This window comes from Eucyclogobius newberryi, unplaced genomic scaffold, assembly GCF_026437365.1.
Source record: "Eucyclogobius newberryi isolate DKJ021-1_F unplaced genomic scaffold, fEucNew1.0.hap1 SCAF_20, whole genome shotgun sequence".
NCBI classification, from domain to species: Eukaryota; Metazoa; Chordata; class Actinopteri; order Gobiiformes; family Gobiidae; genus Eucyclogobius; species Eucyclogobius newberryi.
In genome coordinates, this window is record NW_027315835.1 from 6,828,639 (window position 1) to 6,851,090 (window position 22,452).

General features: G+C 47.3%; 1 protein-coding gene across 1 annotated transcript; it reads left to right on the forward strand.

Annotated features, from left to right (window-relative positions):
- The first annotated feature begins 1,390 nt into the window (after positions 1 to 1,390).
- LOC140369240 (uncharacterized) lies at positions 1,391 to 6,232 on the forward strand. Its single transcript, XM_072456515.1, has 3 exons — positions 1,391 to 3,816; positions 5,242 to 5,359; positions 5,936 to 6,232. Exons 1-3 carry the CDS (start codon positions 1,395 to 1,397, stop codon positions 6,168 to 6,170), a joined length of 2,775 nt encoding a protein of 924 aa, XP_072312616.1. The 5' UTR covers positions 1,391 to 1,394; the 3' UTR covers positions 6,171 to 6,232.
- Positions 6,233 to 22,452: the final 16,220 nt, after the last annotated feature.

Consider the following 22,452-nt stretch of genomic DNA (forward strand, 5'->3'; position numbering starts at 1 on the left):
CAGCAGGAGGTCAGCGGCTCAGCAGGAGGTCAGCAGGAGGTCAGCGGCTCAGCAGGAGGTCAGCAGGAGGTCAGCAGCTCAGCAGGAGGTCAGCAGTCTATTGTGTTTGAGGTGAGTAACAGCCCTCAGGACAACAGAGTCACTCTTCAGTGTCCTGCAGCACTGTGAGGAGCAGGAGGAGCAGGAGGGTCAGTAAGAGCAGGAGGAGGAGCAGGAGGGTCAGGAAGAGCAGGAGGAGGAGCAGGAGGGTCAGGAAGAGCAGGAGGAGACGGAGGGTCAGGAAGAGCAGGAAGAGCAGGAGGAGGAGCAGGAGGGTCAGGAAGAGCAGGAAGAGCAGGAGGAGGAGCAGGAGGAGGAGCAGGAGGGTCAGGAAGAGCAGGAGGAGCAGGAGGGTCAGGAAGAGCAGGAGGAGCAGGAAGAGCAGGAAGAGCAGGAGGAGGAGCAGGAGGGTCAGGAAGAGCAGGAGGAGCAGGAAGAGCAGGAGGAGCAGGAAGAGCAGGAGGGTCAGGAAGAGCAGGAGGAGCAGGAAGAGCAGGAGGAGGAGCAGGAGGGTCAGGAAGAGCAGGAGGAGCAGGAGGGTCAGGAAGAGCAGGAGGAGCAGGAGGGTCAGGAAGAGCAGGAGGAGGAGCAGGAGGGTCAGGAAGAGCAGGAGGAGCAGGAAGAGCAGGAGGAGCAGGAAGAGCAGGAGGGTCAGGAAGAGCAGGAGGAGCAGGAAGAGCAGGAGGAGGAGCAGGAGGGTCAGGAAGAGCAGGAGGAGCAGGAAGAGCAGGAGGAGCAGGAAGAGCAGGAGGGTCAGGAAGAGCAGGAGGAGCAGGAAGAGCAGGAGGAGGAGCAGGAGGGTCAGGAAGAGCAGGAGGAGCAGGAGGGTCAGGAAGAGCAGGAGGAGCAGGAGGGTCAGGAAGAGCAGGAGGAGCAGGAAGAGCAGGAAGAGCAGGAGGAGGAGCAGGAGGGTCAGGAAAAGCAGGAGGAGCAGGAGGGTCAGGAAGAGCAGGAGGAGCAGGAGGGTCAGGAAGAGCAGGAGGAGCAGGAAGAGCAGAAGGAGGAGCAGGAGGGTCAGGAAAAGCAGGAGGAGCAGGAGGGTCAGGAAGAGCAGGAGGAGCAGGAGGGTCAGGAAGAGCAGGAGGGTCAGGAAGAGCAGGAGGAGCAGGAGGGTCAGGAAGAGCAGGAGGAGCAGGAGGGTCAGTAAGAGCAGGAGGAGGAGCAGGAGGAGCAGGAGGGTCAGGAAGAGCAGGAGGGTCAAGAGCAGCAGGAGAAGTAGGAAGAGCAGGAGGAGGAGGAGCAGGAGGAGGAGGAGGGTCAGGAAGATGGCTCACGATGGCCCCTCAGACCTCTGCTCTTCTCTCACTTCTGCTTCTTCTTCTTCTTCTTCTTCTTCTTCTGTTCCAGGTCTCACGATGGCCCCTCAGACCTCTGCTCTTCTCTCACTTCTGCTTCTTCTTCTGCCTCGTCCTTCACGGCTCTACTCTCTACACAACTGCAGCCTGGACCGCGACGACCTGCGCAGCGTCAATTGCAAAGGTCGACGCTTGACCCAAATACCACGCGACGTCCCCACATCCGCCCTGTCTCTCAGCGTACGGCAGAACAACCTCACACGACTCCAACAGAACGATCTGTCCGGCCTCGGCGAACTACGAACTTTGAACCTGGCATTTAACCAGATCTCCGACATCGAACCCGGGGCCTTTTCACACTCACCGGCTTTAACGCATTTGAGTTTACAAGGAAACAAACTCACAAACCTGCCCGCAGACGTGTTCGATGGACTGTCCGATCTGACTTGCCTGCATTTAGGAGGAAACCCCGTCAAATACATCTCAAAGAGTGCGTTTGGACCTTTGAAGAACCTACAGGAGCTTCATCTGTCGGGGAACAGTCTCAGCCGAACGAGCCACTTCGCGAACATCCTTTTATCCTGTCCAGCTCTACAGGTCTTACATTTGGAAGAAAATCATATGACTTCTTTTGAGTCGAAGGATTTCCCATTTCCTTTGAACATCACAGACTTGGACCTCAGCTCGAACCCTCTACGAAAATTCACCGTTGACGCGAACACGTTTCCTCGTTTGAAGTCTCTTCGTTTGTCTACAGTCCAATCAAACCTTCAGTGGGACGTGTCCAACAATTCGTTTCTCCAAAATTTGACGACTCTCGATTTAAATAGAACCAACTTTACAATTGAAACGTACGAGTCGATTTTCCGAACTGTGAGTTTGTTGGAAAACCTCGTTCTGAGCACCGTCGTATCCTCGCTGAAGACAGGTCTGCTGGACTTTGCCTGTGCGATTCCGTCTTTGAAAAGGTTGGACTTAAGCTGCAACGTTCTTTCCGTGTTGGACGACGCTCTGCTTCTGCCTTGTTCGGATGTCGCCGACCTGGACCTTTCGTCCAACGAGCTGAGGGACCTGTCTCGATCTTCTCTTCGGAAGTTTACGCGTCTGTCCCGGCTCGAGATCGAAAGGAATAGCTTAACCCGAGTCCCGGAGACAATCAGAAACATATCGACGCTCGCGTATTTGTCGTTTTTGTCGAATCTGATCGCACAGCTTGAGTGTTCGGCCTTTTCTGGTTTGTGGCGGTTGAAGGAGCTCATCCTTAGTGATAATCGACTGTTTGAACTGAACAGCTGCGTTTTCGACGACCTTCTGAGTCTGCGCAAACTGCACTTGGAAAGAAACTTTATCTATACCTTAGATAATAGTTTCAGCGTCACTTTGGGAAATCTGCTTGTCTTGAATGCGGAGGATAACATCGACATTCTTCACAGAGGCGTCTTCATGATCCTGTCAAGTCTGAGGGAGTTAACGGTAGGAAAAAGTCTTATCATGAACGATGGGGTTTTTGAAGGACTGGGCGACTTAAGGTACTTGAGCTACAGTCCCGGCTTACTCAGCACAGAAACAGGTGCAGGTTTGGGGTCGGCCTCCAGATGGCGCTCTCACTCCCCTCCTCCCACTCCTCCTTTCATCGACATGTCATTACTCCAAACTTTAATCATCACATTTAAGTTTTCTTTGTGTCCCGAACTACCGCGAGATATACTCAAAGGTTTGGACCATTTAACCACGTTTTCATCCACCCATTTCTTCTGCAAACCTCACCCGGAGATGTTTCACTACACGCCTCGTTTACTAAGCCTGGAAATTACCAAAAATTCCAAATGGGAAAATCCCGATCCAGAGCTTTTTAAGCCAATCAGAGACCTGCAAAAACTGGACTTGTCCGAGAACCGCCTTAAATCCGTGGACATCATCTCCGAGGCTAATCTGACCAAACTGGAGCGGCTGGTCCTGGCAAACAACGAGCTGAGGATCATCGACGAGACCGTTTTCGAGACCTTTCCGTCGCTGAGATATCTCGATTTATCGGGGAATCTGTTCGTCTGCGACTGTTCCAACGCCGGGTTCATTTCCTGGGTGCTGAGTGACAAACGGGTCTACGTGGCCGATGCTTTTCGGTACAGATGCTCCTTTCCACTGTCTCACGAGGGCCAGTTGTTGCTGAGCTTCAATGTCCAGTCGTGTTGGGAGTCGATGGCCTGGATCTGCTTCGTCACCAGCTTTTCTCTGGTCCTCCTCGCTCTCCTCTCGTCCTTCACCTACCACTTCCTGAGATGGCAGCTCGTGTACAGCTACTACCTCTTCAGAGCCTTTCTTTACGACGGGAAGAAGAAGAACGAGGGGTCCGCTCCCGTTTACGACGCTTTTGTGTCGTACAACGTTCACGACGAGGAGTGGATTTACCACAAGCTGGTGCCGGAGCTGGAGGAGCGGCAGGGATGGAAGTTGTGTCTGCACCACCGCGACTTTGAGCCAGGTCCAACACTGAGACAAATATAATTATAACAGTTTTAACACAGATAATAACATGCCATATACTGGGAACTCTGGTATCGTATGTTACTCCATATTAGAGTTCTAGTTTTATAAACCCGCGGCGTCCAAAGTGTCCCGGTTACATGTATGAAGGTCGTTTTGGACGTCCAACGCAGAAAAAATATGAACTTTTTACTACAAAAGCAGCGCGGCGACCAATTCAAAATGCTGTCTTGATCTGGAGCTGTATTGTTGTAACTCTATGTTGAGCCCGCGCACTTAGCAAAACAAAGCTAGCGCACCTTAGCAACAGCTGTTTCCTGTTTATCCACGCAAAACATTATATTTCCTGTGCATCCGAGCGCGTTTTTAACATCTCTTTGGCTTTACATAAAGAGACGTTCAAACGCAGCAGAGATGTGCAGAGAAGTGAAATAAACGCAGAAAAGGCTAACGATAAAGCGCACGTCGTAGCGATGTCTCACAGACGTATTGAATGTCTTTTTGTGCGAAGCTGAGCTCGGCCTCGTGGATGGAAAGTATGACTCGAGCACACGTGACACGAGAGCCTTTAACACGTGTAAGAACGTTGGAACGGCAGTGATTTGTGCATAAACTAGCATAAACACTGACCATCACATATGTAAACGTTTCTCACAATAATGTTATGACTGAACATAAAGCACCAAAACTGTTGTGGGTCGAAACAGTTTTAAGAGGACGTTTTAGTTTTAGTTCATCGAGCAACACAAAACTTTAGACAGAAAGATACATTCGCTTGGATTAGATTAGAGCCATTATTTGTTAATTATTAGTTAAAAAAACAACCTTTCACAAGTGCAAACAATAAATAAATAAAATGAAGGTGCACAAATCAACCAAAATATGGATCCAATTTAGTTCATTTATTCACCTGGACAGTGTTATTACATTTGTACGTTATAAATAAAGGTTTGAGAGAGAATTTCAGCTCCACGTGGATGTTAGCAACATTAGCACACATTAGCAACATATTTTCAGACTTATACTTGTCGTTTTAGTTTTAGTATTTAGATCAATATTGCATTTTAAGGTGTCAAAAACACAATATAGTGATCGATTGGCGTCTTTCACTAGTTTTCTCTTGTGTCGCGCGCTAACTGCAGCTAGAAATGCTCTGTTATGCTAATGTTGCTACTATGCTAATGACAACAAAAGCTGAAATTCCCTCTCAAACGTTGATCCAAAGCGTACACATGGTGAATAATCCGACTGAATTGGATGCGCGCTTTGGCTGATTTGAATTAATATGTTTGTTTTGCTGCCTCGGATTGAACGTTTATGTCGTGTCGCTGTCATCAACACGTCGCTTCTGGAAGAGTTTATGATCATATGTCATCCCAACAGAATAATGAAGGTGTATTTGTTTCGTATTGTGGCGTTTCAGGGAGAGAGATCCTGGAGAACATCACAGACGCCATCTACAGCAGCAGGAAGACTCTGTGTGTGATCAGCCCACAGTATCTGCAGAGCGAGTGGTGCTCACGGGAGATACAGATGGCCAGGTACTTCCTCCTGTTAGTCCTGGTTTAGTCCTGGTTCAGGCCTGGTTCAGACCTGGTTTAGACCTGGTTTAGTCCTGGTTTAGACCTGGTTTAGTCCTGGTTCAGACCTGGTTTAGACCTGGTTCAGGCCTGGTTTAGACCTGGTTTAGACCTGGTTTAGTCCTGGTTTAGTCCTGGTTTAGACCTGGTTTAGACCTGGTTCAGGCCTGGTTCAGACCTGGTTTAGACCTGGTTTAGTCCTGGTTTAGACCTGGTTTAGTCCTGGTTCAGGCCTGGTTTAGACCTGGTTTAGTCCTGGTTTAGACCTGGTTTAGTCCTGGTTTAGACCTGGTTTAGTCCTGGTTTAGACCTGGTTTAGTCCTGGTTCAGGCCTGGTTCAGACCTGGTTTAGACCTGGTTTAGTCCTGGTTTAGACCTGGTTCAGACCTGGTTTAGACCTGGTTCAGACCTGGTTTAGTCCTGGTTTAGACCTGGTTTAGTCCTGGTTTAGACCTGGTTTAGACCTGGTTCAGAACTGGTTTAGACCTGGTTCAGACCTGGTTTAGTCCTGGTTTAGACCTCTTCTCTCCTCTGTAGCTTCCGTCTGTTCGATGAGCAGAAGGATGTCTTGATCCTGTTGTTTCTGGAGGAGATCTCGTCTGATCAGCTGAGTCCGTTCTACCGCATGAGGAAGCTGGTGAGGAGCCGCACGTACCTGAGCTGGACCCAGGCCCGGAGCCACAGGGGCCTGTTCTGGGAGAGGGTCCGACGGGCCCTGGAGACTGGCAACGACCCCAGAGAGACACACGACCCGCTAACTGCTAACGCTTAGCTGCTAACGCTGAGTTGCTAACGCTTAGCTGCTAACGTTTAGCTCCTAACGCTTTGCTGCTGATGCTTAGCTGCTGACGCTTAGCTGCTAAAGTGTTAGCAAGCTAATGGTTTGCAAGTTAATGCTTAGCATGCTAACGCTTAGCATTGATCCAGCACTTTAATTGTTAAGTTCTGTATTTTTCACTGTGTGTTGTTTTTTATGTTTTAAAGTGCAGTCTGAGCTTTTTGGATCTTTTTATGTGATATTAAACCGCAAATGGCGACTGAATTAGGATATTCTGTGATTAATCCCATTGAAATTGCATTATAATCCAACATTTAGAATGCGTTTGTTTGTTTGTTTGTTTGTTTGTTTGTTTGTTTGTTTGTTTGTTTGTTAGCATAATCGCTCCAGAGTCTCAGTCTCAGTGGTTGTTTTGCACAAGAGGCCGACGTTTACTCCAAACCAAAACCCACATTTTCCTCTTCAACATCTGTATTTCCCAAACGTCTGTGTCAGGAGCCGACCTCAGACACAAACAGCTTCAGCTGCAGAAACCAACATAAAGCCCGGTTTAGACCAGATTAGACCAGTTTAGAGAATCAAATGTGTTTCTGCGGTTTTCAAGATGAACATTTACTGTATTTATCAATTTAGCCCTGATTTAATCCTGGTTTAGACCTGGTTTAGTCCTGGTTTAGACCTGGTTTAGACCTGGTTTAATCCTGGTTTAGTCCTGGTTTAGACCTGGTTTGGACCTGGTTTAGAACTGGTTTAGTCCTGGTTTAGTCCTGCTTTAGGCCTGGTTTAGTCCTGGTTTAGACCTGGTTTAGACCTGGTTTAGTCCTGGTTTAGACCTGGTTTAGACCTGGTTTTGACCTGGTTTAGTCCTGGTTTAGTCCTGGTTTAGACCTGGTTTGGACCTGGTTTAGAACTGGTTTAGTCCTGGTTTAGTCCTGCTTTAGGCCTGGTTTAGTCCTGGTTTAGACCTGGTTTAGACCTGGTTTAGTCCTGGTTTAGACCTGGTTTACACCTGGTTTAGACCTGCTTTAGTCCTGGTTTAGTCCTGGTTTAGACCTGGTTTAGACCTGGTTTAGTCCTGGTTTAGATCTGGTTTACACCTGGTTTAGTCCTGCTTTAGGCCTGGTTTAGTCCTGGTTTAGACCTGGTTTAGACCTGGTTTAGTCCTGGTTTAGACCTGGTTTAGACCTGGTTTTGACCTGGTTTAGTCCTGGTTTAGTCCTGGTTTAGACCTGGTTTGGACCTGGTTTAGAACTGGTTTAGTCCTGGTTTAGTCCTGCTTTAGGCCTGGTTTAGTCCTGGTTTAGACCTGGTTTAGACCTGGTTTAGTCCTGGTTTAGACCTGGTTTACACCTGGTTTAGACCTGGTTTAGACCTGGTTTAGACCTGGTTTAGTCCTGGTTTAGACCTGGTTTAGACCTGGTTTTGACCTGGTTTAGTCCTGGTTTAGTCCTGGTTTAGACCTGGTTTGGACCTGGTTTAGAACTGGTTTAGTCCTGGTTTAGTCCTGCTTTAGGCCTGGTTTAGTCCTGGTTTAGTCCTGCTTTAGGCCTGGTTTAGTCCTGGTTTAGTCCTGCTTTAGGCCTGGTTTAGTCCTGGTTTAGACCTGCTTTAGTCCTGGTTTAGGTCACAGTCGTCACAGATGAACGACACAGAACAAGCTCCTTTTGTGTCTCATGTTTCTTCTCTTTGAGTCGTGTAAAGTCCTGCTCAGACTGGACCAGACTCAGACTACAGGGGCCCGCACTGTGGACCGGACTCAGACTACAGGGGCCCGCACTGTGTACCGGACTCAGACTACAGGGGCCCGCACTGTGGACCGGACTCAGACTACAGGGGCCCGCATTGTGGACCGGACTCAGACTACAGGGGCCCGCACTGTGGACCGGACTCAGACTACAGGGGCCCGCACTGTGGACCGGACTCAGACTACAGGGGCCCGCACTGTGGACCGGACTCAGACTACAGGGGCCCGCACTGTGGACCGGACTCAGACTACAGGGCCGCACTGTGGACCGGACTCAGACTACAGGGGCCCGCACTGTGGACCGGACTCAGACTACAGGGGCCCGCACTGTGGACCGGACTCAGACTACAGGGGCCCGCACTGTGGACCGGACTCAGACTACAGGGGCCCGCACTGTGGACCGGACTCAGACTACAGGGCCGCACTGTGGACCGGACTCAGACTACAGGGGCCCGCACTGTGGACCGGACTCAGACTACAGGGGACATTTAGAGCCAAATCCAGAAATCCAATCCAATAAAAAGTGTCCCAGAGACAAATGTCTCTGGGACACTTTGGGCTGATTTACTGTGAGTGACACTGGACCTGACGGACAGGTCGTGTTTCTGGTTGTCAAGACGACGTGATTTTATGTAAGATTTGACCAAACATTTTAATGTTTTCTCTCCAATTTCTGACATTTCAGTCCCAGTTTAGACCCAGTTTAGACCCAGTTTAGACCCAGTTTAGACCCAGTTTAGACCTAGTTTAGACCCAGTTTAGACCTGGTTTAGACCTGGTTTAGTCCTTGTCTCAAGGATTGAACCGGGACTGTTATCAGATGTGTCCAGGGAGAAGAACAGAGACCACCGTGTCCATAGCAACCGTCTTTACACAAAGTCAAAGTGAGCGGGCGTACTTGTACTTGTACTTGTACTTGTACTTGTACCTGTACCTGTACTTGTACTTGTACTTGTACTTGTTCTTGTACTTGTACTTGTACTTGTACTTGTTCTTGTACTTGTACTTGTACTTGTACTTGTACTTGTACTTGTACTTGTTCTTGTTCTTGTACTTGTACTTGTACTTGTACTTGTACTTGTACTTGTACTTGTACTTGTACTTGAGTGTGCTCCTGCTGCTTGTGATTGTGATGAATAAAAGCAGAACTATGAGAGATGATGCTTCATGTCTGAGACTGTGTGGATGGCGCCCTCTGCTGCTGTAAAAGAGGAACTACAGCCACAGCTGGAGCTGAAGACACGTGTTTCATAAAGATCGATCCAAACAGAGATGAGAATGTGCAGAAGCTCATTTTGATCTGAAATAATTAACAATAAATGTTCTGGTTTGTATTTTTGTGTTGTATTTAAATTCTGTTTGTGTCAGAATGATGAGAATGTGGGACCGTTGCAGGACCCGGATGCATGCATCACGTTTGGGCAGTTTTACGTTTGAAAACAATATTTTACAAAACCCCCTGAAGTCACTGAGGTCGTTGGCTCCTCAGTGGCTCCGGGGGTGGATGAGCTCCTGAGGACCTAAAGTCTCTGGATGTTTTGGACTGTCTTGGTTGACACGTCTCTGTAACATCGCGTGGCGGTCGGGGACAGTGTCTCTGGATTGGCAGACCGGGGTGGTGGTCCCTCTGTTTAAGAAGGGGGACCGGAGGGTGTGTTCCAACTACAGAGGGATCACACTCCTCAGCCTCCCATAAGGTCTATTTCAGGTCCTAGAGAGGAGAATCTGACCAATAGTTGAACCTCAGATTCAGGAGGAGCAGAGCGGTTTAGGTCCTGGTCGTGGAACACTGGACCAGTTCTAGACTCTCCACCAGGGGGCGCCAGGGTTCATGGGAGTTTGCACAGTCCACATGTGCTTTGTGGATCCGGAGAAGGCTTTCGGCCTCGGGGTGTTCTTTGGGGGGTGCTCCGGGAGTACGGGGTCCAGGGCCCTTAGCTCAGGGCTGTCCGGTGGGTGGGGAGTCCTTGCCCCAAGTGGAGGAGTTCAAGTATCTCGGGGTCTTGTTCACGAGTGATGAAGGATGGAGCGTGAGATCGACAGTTGCATCGGTGCAGCAGCTGCAGTCCAAAGACAAAGCTCTGGATTTACCGGTCGCTCTACGTTCTGACCTCACCTATGGTCATGAGCTTTAATGACCCAAAGGACAAGATCGCGGCTACAAGCGGTCGAAATGAATTTCCTCCGCCGGGTGGCTGGGCGCTCCCTTAGAGATAGGGGGAGGAGCTCAGTCACACAGGAGGAGCTCGGAGTAGAGCCGCTGCTCCTCCAGCTGAGGTGGCTCATCTGTTCCGGAGCCTCCTGGGCTCCTCCTTGGGGAGGTGTTTTGGGCATGTCCCACTGGGAAGAGGCCCCGGGGAAGACCCAGGACACGCTGGAGAGACTATGTCTCTCTGGCCTGGGAACGCCTCAGGATCCCCCCGGAGGAGCTGGAGGAAGTGTCTGGGGAGGGGGAAGTCTGGGAGTCCCTGCTTAGACTGCTGCCCCCGCGACCCGGCCCCGGATAAGAGGAAGAAGATGGATGGATGGATATCATTATATTATATAGTATCGCACCATGGATCTATTATATTATTATATTATAATATTATATTATTATATTATTATATTATTAAATATTATTATATTATATTATTATATTATATTATATATGATAGTATTGCACTCATCAGACACAGACGCAGTGTCAGATTCACACTTTATTATTTCCTCTGTAAAACTCTCATGTTTGTGCTGAGGGTTCAAACTGTTCAGTTTCTTCATGATATAAACTGACCTGTGCAAAGAAAGAGAGAAAGAAGTCAAAATGTGGTCTCCAAGAGCGGTCAGCCAGAGAGACAGAGCGGTCAGACAGAGAGACAGAGCGGTCAGACAGAGAGACAGAGCGGTCAGACAGAGAGACAGAGCGGTCAGACAGAGACAGAGCGGTCAGACACACTGTAGCACGCAAAGGACGGGCACACACTGCCCTCTTCTGACGACCACCTGCTATTACATGTTTAATTAGATTTTCGCAGGTCACGGAACTTTTAGTACTAGATCTATACATATATTTATATTTACTTCCTTTGTTTAACGTGTTTTTGCCATTGTGTTATTTTCTTTTAATTATTATTATTAATTTATTTTTTCCCCAGACAAAACTCCCTCGTTGACTCGACCTAATTGTGAAAGTGAAAGTAAAGTTCTTTTTTGACGGACATGGTTTGCGGTGTAGAAAGGTAAGTGCGCCAGAAAAGCTTTTAATGGTGTTTTGTGTCGATACAAAAGCCTCAAACTTCATCCACGTCGATCGCGGTTTGACGGAAATCTCACGTTTTAATTCATAAAATACGAAAATGTCGATAGAGGAACAAGTTTAAGAAGCAAAAGCTCTGCAAAATTCATGGGCTTTGGCTGAGACGCTCTTCTTTTATTTCTCACATTTTGTATTTAAGGTTTTTGCAAATGAACTTGATTTGTTGGTTTGACAAACACAACTACGACCGCGTCATTATTCTCTTAAATGAATGTCACAGTTGTACAAACTTTATGTCCATTTGACGGTTGTAACGTGCTCTTTAAAAATCAGAGGGAAATAATTCAACGTTTTACCCCCAAAAAGTAACATTTTAAGGAACTCGGTGCTGCTTTTATTCTTCAAACTTGAAACAACCTATTCAGACACGCTTCTACCCTTGTTTACTGTATATTATGGTTGCTAGGTAACAGTGTCCAGCCAGGAAGTGAAATTATATACAGACTGGGAAACATGGATCTGAAGCTTGTGACAGTAGCATTAGCATTAGCATTAGCATTAGCCTCATGTCGGACAAAAGTGGATTTTAAAATGCTAAATAATCCCAGCGTTCATTCAAAACGATTCTTTATAGCGTTATAAATGTGGGGATGATCAGGTTGTTCCACGGCTTTTTTGTTTTTGTCCACTTTTATTTTTAAGATAAGATAAGCCTTTATTTGTCCACACATGGGGAAATTTTGGTGTTGCAACTCAAGTAGATACAGAACAAAAGAAAACTTATAGAAACACACTTAATACAAAAACTCTTACAGACAAAACCTCTCATATTCTTAATAAGGAATAGAGGGGAAAATAAAATAACATAAGACAAAATGATAATACTAATAATAATGGTAAAGTAAACACTCTTATTTACATCAGTTATATGCACATGAATATGACATTATTGCGTATGAGTATTGCACATGAATATGACATTATTGCGTATTAGTATTGCACATGAATATGACTTTATTGCGTATGAGTATTGCACATGAATATGACATTATTGCGCATGAGTATTGCACATGAATCTGATATTATTGCGTATGAGTATTGCACATGAATATGACATTATTGCGCATGAGTATTGCACATGAACATGACATTATTGCGTATGAGTATTGCACATGAATCTGACATTATTGCGTATGAGTATTGCACATGAATCTGACATTATTGCGTATGAGTATTGCACATGAATCTGACATTATTGCGTATGAGTATTGCACATGACTATAACATTATTGCGTATGAGTATTGCACATGAATATGACATTATTGCGTATGAGTATTGCACATGAATCTGACATTATTGCGTATGAGTATTGCACATGAATATGACATTATTGCGCATGAGTATTGCACATGAATATGACATTATTGCGTATGAGTATTGCACATGAATATGACATTATTGCGCATGAGTATTGCACATGAATATGACATTATTGCGTATGAGTATTGCACATGAATATGACATTATTGCGTATGAGTATTGCACATGAATATGACATTTTTGCGTATGAGTAATGCACATGAATATGACATTATTGCGTATGAGTATTGCACATGTATATGAGTATTGCACATGAATGTGACAGTATTGCGTATGAGTATTGCACATGTATATGAGTATTGCACATGAATATGACAGTATTGCATATGAGTATTACACTTGTATATGAGTATTGCACATGAATATGAGTATTGCACATGAATATGACAGTATTGCATATGAGTATTGCGCATGAATATGACATTATTGCATATGAGTATTGCACTTGAATCTGACATTATTGTGTATGAGTATTGCACATGAATATGACATTATTGCGTATGATTGTGTATGAGTATTGCACATGAATATGACATTATTGTGTATGAGTATTTCACATGAATATGACATGATTGCGTATGAGTATTGCACATGAATATGACATTATTGCGTATGAGTATTTCACATGAATATGACATTATTGCGTATGAGTATTGCACATGAATATGACATTATTGCGTATGAGTATTGCACATGAATATGACATTATTGCATTTAAAAAAAAAGTTTACAATGTTTTGTCATCTCTGAGACGCCGTCTGACTCTGTCGTGTTTAATCCTCGGTCTGTGTTCGTCCGCAGCGGCACGACTCTCTCTCCGCCCGGTGTGATGGTCAGCGACTGCGCAGACGCCGGCTCCGGACCGCCCACACCTGCCCACTCTGGACCGCCCCCACTTGCCTGCTCAGGACCGCCCACACTTGCCTGCTCAGGACCGCCCACACTTGCCAGCTCAGGACCGCCCACACCTGCCAGCTCTGAACCGCCCACACCTGCCAGCTCTGAACCACCCACACCTGCCAGCTCTGAACCGCCCACACCTGCCAGCTCTGAACCACCCACACCTGCCCGCTCTGAACCGCCCACACCTGCCCGCTCTGAACCGCCCACACCTGCCAGCTCTGAACCGCCCACACCTGCCAGCTCTGAACCACCCACACCTGCCCGCTCTGAACCGCCCACACCTGCCCGCTCTGAACCGCCCACACCTGCCCGCTCTGAACCGCCCACACCTGCCCGCTCTGAACCGCCCACACCTGCCAGCTCTGAACCACCCACACCTGCCAGCTCTGAACCACCCACACCTGCCCGCTCTGAACCGCCCACACCTGCCCGCTCTGAACCGCCCACACCTGCCCGCTCTGAACCACCCACACCTGCCCGCTCTGAACCGCCCACACCTGCCCGCTCTGAACCGCCCACACCTGCCCGCTCTGAACCGCCCACACCTGCCCGCTCTGAACCACCCACACCTGCCCGCTCTGAACCACCCACACTTGCCCGCTCAGGACCGCCCACACCTGCCCGCTCAGGACCGCCCACACCTGCTCCGTGAGTACTCCCTCTCTGTGATTTGTCGTGTACACAAACAAAAACAAGGAACAGGACCAGATCGATGGACAAAAAAATAAATCATAATTATATTAATAATAATTATACTATTAAAAAAATAACTTATGAAAAATGTACAATCTGACAAATCTGACAAAGTCCCATTTAGTCATCACATTTTCAAATTAAGTTCAAATCATTATTTTTTATCTCTCTGATGTTTATTACAGTTTCGGTCGTTGGTCGTTTGGGAAGTTTGTGTCGTCCACGTCAAACTCACTGTACATTCAGGTCTACTCTTTACAGTCCAGATTGAATAGAAATGACACAATTATCACTTTTTTGTTCTTTGTTGGAGACATAATTTACTGATCATGAGAAAACAAAGATGGGTACGGCAGCTTTAAAGTGTTGAAGTGCTCAAGCTTCACGTCCTGAGCTCTGCAGAGGGAGAAGAAAACTGAGACCTGAACGAAACTATGAAAAGTTAGGATAATATCCTAACTTTTGTCATTATTATTCAATATTGCCTCTGACTTCTAATTATAAGGTAACGTTACCATGGGAATAGTGGCTATTCCAGATAACATCCACTTCCCATGTTGTCTTCGGATATGAGTCCCAGGACAGGACCAGGGGCCAGTCCAGGGGCCGGACCAAGACTATGATCAGATCACCACTTTCTTGGGTTGCCTACCCAAGAAAGTCTTCGTCTTCCTCTCCCTCTGATGAGTCTGAGCAGGGGTAAGAAATGGTTTGGAGCCCCTAAACCCTCAGGGCCCCTAAACCCTCAGGGCAAATAATTTAAAAATAAATCTATCATAGTAAATGTGTGTTTGGCATAAGCGGAGATAAAAGAAAAGAACTGTTCAATTTGAGTCTTTCATCTGTTTCATAGTGAGCAGAATATTTAGACCATTTATTGGGTTTAAATTACGCATTCAAAATTTTTACAGAGACATGTTCATCTCACCAGTTTCCCACCTGTTTGTATGCTGTTTTCAGACATGGCCAGTCCAGGGGCCAGGCCAGGAGCCCGTCCAGGGACCGGTCCAGGGTCCGTTCCAGGGTCCGTTCCAGGAGCCAGTCCATGGGCCGTTCCAGGAGCCAGTCCATGGGCCGTTCCAGGAGCCAGTCCAGGGGCCGGTCCAGAAGAAGGCGCTCTATGATCCGCCCTCCATCCATGAACAGCTGTAAGTGACCTTTGGTTTCCTCTCAGTGTTCACAGTGACAGAAGTGGAGAGTTTAGTCTGTGAGAGTCAGATCTCTCCTTCATCTGGAACTCCTCCAGGTTTAGACTTTTTCCCAAGGTGTTTTTTTCCTGTAGAAGGAGGGGCTAAGGACAGAGGACTCTGGGACATCGTCCCTCGTCCCCACGGACATTGTTTAATCTGTTTTTCACTGTCGCCCTCAGAGGAAACTGTTAAAATGAATTGAATTGAATTGAATGTGCGGCGTGCAGTATGGTGCTACATAAAACAACGTTAAAAAAATATGTCTGTTTGCCATAACCCGACCGACCCGGTATAAAACTAGCCGACTGAAAACAAAAATCAGCATTTTGTCAAAATGACACCAAATTCGTTTTTATGTCTAATATTTCGCCGACTCACCAACCGCTTTTTCAAAAGCGCCGTGTTGAATAATTTTGTTGCGCTGGACAACTTATGACGCATTGTGCGACGCTTATTACATTTACATTTTGGGTCCTCCATATGCTACTGTATTGAACAGACCATGCAGGAGTGATCCTATATTTGTTTTCTTTGTTGGTTTGTCATTGTCGGCGCCACTGGTGCTGGCACTTCTCACGTCGTTCATTATCATGGTGTCGATTTCATATTAAATTTGACCTGCGCTTTGCATTCTGGGACAGAAACAAGCCCAGCAGCGTAATCACAACAAACATGGCGGCGCCCGTGTCCCCCGCATAAAAAAAAAAAAAAAAAAGAGAATTTACCTACCGACCGACCCACTTGAAAAATGTTTGTTTGGTTACAGCAAACATACAATTTATTTGGGGCAGCCTAATAGTAAAATATAAACTATTATAAAACAGGCTTTGGAAAAATAAGAGTTGGAATAAAATGGAGGTAAATACAAAGTATTTAAAGTAAGGACTGAACAACAGTGCAAGTGAATCATTTCCTTTTTATAAAAAATTATTAGTGTTTTAATTTACATATTTCATTTTTTTCTCTTTTCCGATGTCGATCTTCAGGCTGTCGCAAAAACAGTGTTTGAAGACCGTTCTAGTTTAGTTCGATTATTACACTGATCAATTAATCAAGTTTGGGGTTTTCACCAGAGTGAGCAGAAGAGGGCAGTAGTGATATTGGTGACTAGTGATTCAACCCATGACATTGTTTTATTTATTTCTGCTTACAGAGCTCGGTCAGTCCGGAGTATGAAGAACGGACCGACGAATGATCCGATGAACAGTCCGACACACAGTCCAACGATTGGTCCGACGATTGATCCGACAATAGGTCCGACGATGGGTCCGACGCACAGTCCAACGATTGGTCCGACGATTGATCCGACAATAGGTCCGACAATGGGTCCGACGCACAGTCCGACGATTGATTAGACGATTGATCCGACAATTGATCCGACGATGGGTCAGATGAGCGGTCTGACGCACAGTCGGACGATTGATCCGACAATTGAGCTGACAAAAGGTTTGACAATAGGTCCGATGAACGGTCCGATGATTGATCCAACAATAGGTCCGACAATAGGTCCGATGAATGGTCCGACGATTGATCCGACCATTGATTTGACAATAGGTACGACGATTGGTCTGATGAACGGTCCGACGATTGATCCGACAAAAGGTTCGACAATAGGTCCGATGAATGGTCCGACGATTGATCCGACAATTGATCCGACGATGGGTCCGATGAACGGTCCGACGATTGATCCGACAATTGATCCGACGATGGGTCCGATGAACGGTCCGACGATTGATCCGACAATTGATCCGACGATGGGTCAGATGAGCGGTCTGACGCACAGTCGGACGATTGATCCGACAATTGAGCCGACAAAAGGTTTGACAATAGGTCCAATGAACGGTCCGATGATTGATCCGACAATTGATCCGACGATGGGTCAGATGAGCGGTCTGACGCACAGTCGGACGATTGATCCGACAATTGAGCCGACAAAAGGTTCGACAATAGGTCCGATAAACGGTCCGATGATTGATCTGACAAAAGGTTCGACAATAGGTCCGATGATTGATCCGACCATTGATTTGACAATAGGTCCGATGATTGATCCGACCATTGATTTGACAATAGGTCTGACGATTGGTCCGATGAACAGTCCGACGCACAGTCCGATGATGATCCGACTATTGATCCGACAAAAGGTCCGACAATAGGTCCAATGAATGGTCCGACGATTGATCCGACGATTTATTCGACAATAGGTACAACGATTGGTCTGATGAACGGTCCGACGATTGATCCGACAATTAAGCCGACAAAAGGTTCGACAATAGGTCCGATGAATGGTCCGACGATTGATCCAACAATTGATCCGACGATGGGTCAGATGAGCGGTCTGACGCACAGTCGGAAGATCGATCCGACTATTGATCCGACAAAAGGTCCGACAATAGGTCCAATGAATGGTCCGACGATTGATCCGACGATTTATTCGACAATAGGTACAACGATTGGTCTGATGAACGGTCCGACGATTGATCCGACAATTAAGCCGACAAAAGGTTCGACAATAGGTCCGATGAATGGTCCGACGATTGATCCAACAATTGATCCGACGATGGGTCAGATGAGCGGTCTGACGCACAGTCGGAAGATCGATCCGACAATTGAGCCGACAAAAGGTTCGACAATAAGTCCGACGATTGGGCCGATGAACGGTCCGACACACAGTCCAACGATTGGTCCGACGATTGATCCGACAATAGGTCCGACAATGGGTTCGATGAACGGTCCGACGATTGATCCGACGATTGATCCGACAATTGATCCGACGATGGGTCAGATGAGCGGTCTGACGCACAGTCGGACGATTGATCCGACAATTGAGCCGACAAAAGGTTCGACAATAGGTCCAATGAACGGTCCGATGATTGATCCGACAATTGATCCGACAAAAGGTTCGACAATAGGTCCGATGAACGGTCCGATGATTGATCCGACCATTGATTTGACAATAGGTCCGACGATTGGTCCGATGAACAGTCCGACGCACAGTCCGATGATTGATCCGACTATTGATCCGACAAAAGTTCCGACAATAGGTCCAATGAATGGTCCGACGATTGATCCGACGATTGATTCGACAATAGGTACGACGATTGGTCTGATGAACGGTCCGACGATTGATCTGACAATTGAGCCGCCAAAAGGTTCGACAATAGGTCCGATGAATGGTCCGACGATTGATCCGACAATTGATCCGACGATGGGTCAGATGAGCGGTCTGACGCACAGTCCAACGATTGGTCCGACGATTGATCCGACAATAGGTCCGACGATGGGTCAGATGAGCGGTCTGACGCACAGTCCAACGATTGGTCCGACGATTGATCCGACAATAGGTCCGACGATGGGTTCGATGAACGGTCTGACGCACAGTCGGACAGTTGATCCGACAATTGAGCCGACAAAACGTTCGACAATAGGTCCGATGAACGGTCCGATGATTGATCCGACCATTGATTTGACAATAGGTCCGACGATTGGTCCGATGAACAGTCCGACGCACAGTCCGATGACTGATCTGACTATTAATCCGACAAAAGGTCCGATGAATGGTCCGACGATTGATCCGACCATTGATTTAACAATAGGTTCGACAATTGGTCCGATGAATGGTCCGACGATTGATTCGACAATAGGTACGACGATTGGTCTGATGAACGGTCCGACGATTAATCCAACAATTGAGCCGACAATAGGTCCGATGAATGGTCCAACGATTGGTCCGACGATTGATCCGACAATAGGTCCGACGATGGGTTCGATGAACGGTCTGACGCACAGTCGGACAATTGATCCGACAATTGAGCCGACAAAACGTTCGACAATAGGTCCGATGAACGGTCCGATGATTGATCCGACCATTGATTTGACAATAGGTCTGACGATTGGTCCGATGAACAGTCCGACGCACAGTCCGATGACTGATCTGACTATTAATCCGACAAAAGGTCCGACAATAGGTCCGATGAATGGTCCGACGATTGATTCGACAATAGGTACGACGATTGGTCTGATGAACGGTCCGACGATTAATCCAACAATTGAGCCGACAATAGGTCCGATGAATGGTCCGACGATTGATCCGACAATTGATGCGACGATGGGTCAGATGAGCGGTCTGACGCACAGTCGGAAGATTGAGCCGACAAAAGGTTCGACAATAGGTCCGACGATTTGTCCGATGAACGGTCCGACGCACAGTCCGATGATTGATCCGACAAAAGGTCCGACAATAGGTCCGATGAATGGTCCGACGATTGATCCGACCATTGATTCGACAATAGGTCCGACGATGGGTCAGATGAGCGGTCTGACGCACAGTCGGATGATTGATCCGACAAATGAGCCGACAAAAGGTTTGAAAATAGGTCCGATGAATGGTCCGACAATTGATCCGACAATTGATGCGACGATGGGTCAGATGAGCGGTCTGACGCACAGTCGGAAGATTGAGCCGACAAAAGGTTCGACAATAGGTCCGACAATAGGTCCGACGATTGGTCCGATGAACGGTCCGACGCACAGTCCGATGATTGATCCGACAAAATGTCCGACAATAGGTCCGATGAATGGTCCGACGATTGATCCGACCATTGATTCGACAATAGGTCCGACGATGGGTCAGATGAGCGGTCTGACGCACAGTCGGATGATTGATCCGACAAATGAGCCGACAAAAGGTTTGAAAATAGGTCCGATGAATGGTCCGACGATTGATCCGACAATTGATCCGACGATGGGTCAGATGAGCGGTCTAACGGACAGTCGGAAGATTGATCCGACAATTGAGCCGACAAAAGGTTCGACAATAGGTCCGACGATTGGTCCGATGAACGGTCCGACGCACAGTCCGACGATTGATCCGACTATTGAGCCGACAAAAGGTTCGACAATAGGTCCGATGATTGATCCGAAAATTGATCCGACAATAGGTCCGACGATGGGTTCGATGAACGGTCTGACGCACAGTCGGACAATTGATCCGACAATTGAGCCGACAAAACGTTCGACAATAGGTCCGATGAACGGTCCGATAATTGATCCGACCATTGATTTGACAATAGGTCCGACGATTGGTCCGATGAACAGTCCGACGCACAGTCCGATGACTGATCTGACTATTAATCCGACAAAAGGTCCGATGAATGGTCCGACGATTGATCCGACCATTGATTTAACAATAGGTTCGACAATTGGTCCGATGAATGGTCCGACGATTGATTCGACAATAGGTACGACGATTGGTCTGATGAACGGTCCGACGATTAATCCAACAATTGAGCCAACAATAGGTCCGATGAATGGTCCGACGATTGATCCGACAATTGATGCGACGATGGGTCAGATGAGCGGTCTGACGCACAGTCGGAAGATTGAGCCGACAAAAGGTTCGACAATAGGTCCGACGATTGGTCCGATGAACGGTCCGACGCACAGTCCGATGATTGATCCGACAAAAGGTCCGACAATAGGTCCGATGAATGGTCCGACGATTGATCCGACCATTGATTCGACAATAGGTCCGACGATGGGTCAGATGAGCGGTCTGACGCACAGTCGGATGATTGATCCGACAAATGAGCCGACAAAAGGTTTGAAAATAGGTCCGATGAATGGTCCGATGATTGATCAGACAATTGATGCGACGATGGGTCAGATGAGCGGTCTGACGCACAGTCGGAAGATTGAGCCGACAAAAGGTTCGACAATAGGTCCGACAATAGGTCCGACGATTGGTCCGATGAACGGTCCGACGCACAGTCCGATGATTAATCCGACAAAAGGTCCGACAATAGGTCCGATGAATGGTCCGACGATTGATCCGACCATTGATTCGACAATAGGTCCGACGATGGGTCAGATGAGCGGTCTGACGCACAGTCGGAAGATTGATCCGACAATTGAGCCGACAAAAGGTTCGACAATAGGTCCGACGATTGGTCCGATGAACGGTCCGACGCACAGTCCGATGATTGATCCGACTATTGATCCGACAAAAGGTCCGACAATAGGTCCGATGAATGGTCCGACGATTGATCCAACCATTGATCCGACCATTGATTCGACAATAGGTCCGACGATGGGTCAGATGAGCGGTCTGACGCACAGTCAGATGATTGATCCGACAATTGAGACAACAAAAGGTTCGACAATAGGTCCGATGAACGGTCCGTTGATTGATCCGACAAAAGGTTCGACAATAGATTCGATGGATGGTCTGATGACTGATCCGACCATTGATTCGACAATAGGTCCTACGATGGGTCCGATGAACGGTCCGACGCACAGTCCGACGATTGATTCGACAATTGAGCCGACAAAAGGTTCGACAATAGGTCCGATGAACGGTCCGATGAATGGTCTGACGAACAGAGTCGGTTAATCTAGTTCCGTCGGACCGAAATTAGATTTAATTTACTTTTTAAATATTTGGACATTTATTGGACATTGGATATTTGTGGGGCGGATTAAATCAGGTGGAGGGCCTGATTTGGCCCCCGGGCCTTCAGTTTCCACTGCTTAACAGCAATCCATCTTCAGAACTGTCACTTATCAGATAACTTCCGGGGGCGTGGTCAGCCTGACGGACCTGCCACGTCCAGACTGACCATCATCCGTGTGTGTTTGTCACTGATGCATTTGCGTTTCTCGAATCGTTTTAAATAAAAGCAAGAAAACTTCCATTTACAGCAGACTTTTTGTTCAGTTTTTTTAATCTTTGATTGATTGATTGATTGATTGATTGATATTTTTTATCATTGGTTCCTGAGTAAAATGAGAGTTTTGTTATAAGTTCAAATTCATCTCTAAAATCACACACTGCACCCGAAGACCCCCGCGCGACAAACGATATCACCGTCAGAAGACCCCTGCGCGACAAACGATATCACCGACAGAAGACCCCCGCGCGACAAACGATATCACCGACAGAAGACCCCCGCGCGACAAACGATATCACCGACAGAAGACCCCCGTGCAACAAACGATATCACCGACAGAAGACCCCCGTGCAACAAACGATATCACCGACAGAAGACCCCCGTGCAACAAACGATATCACCGACAGAAGACCCCTGTGCAACAAACGATATCACCGACAGAAGACCCCTGTGCAACAAACG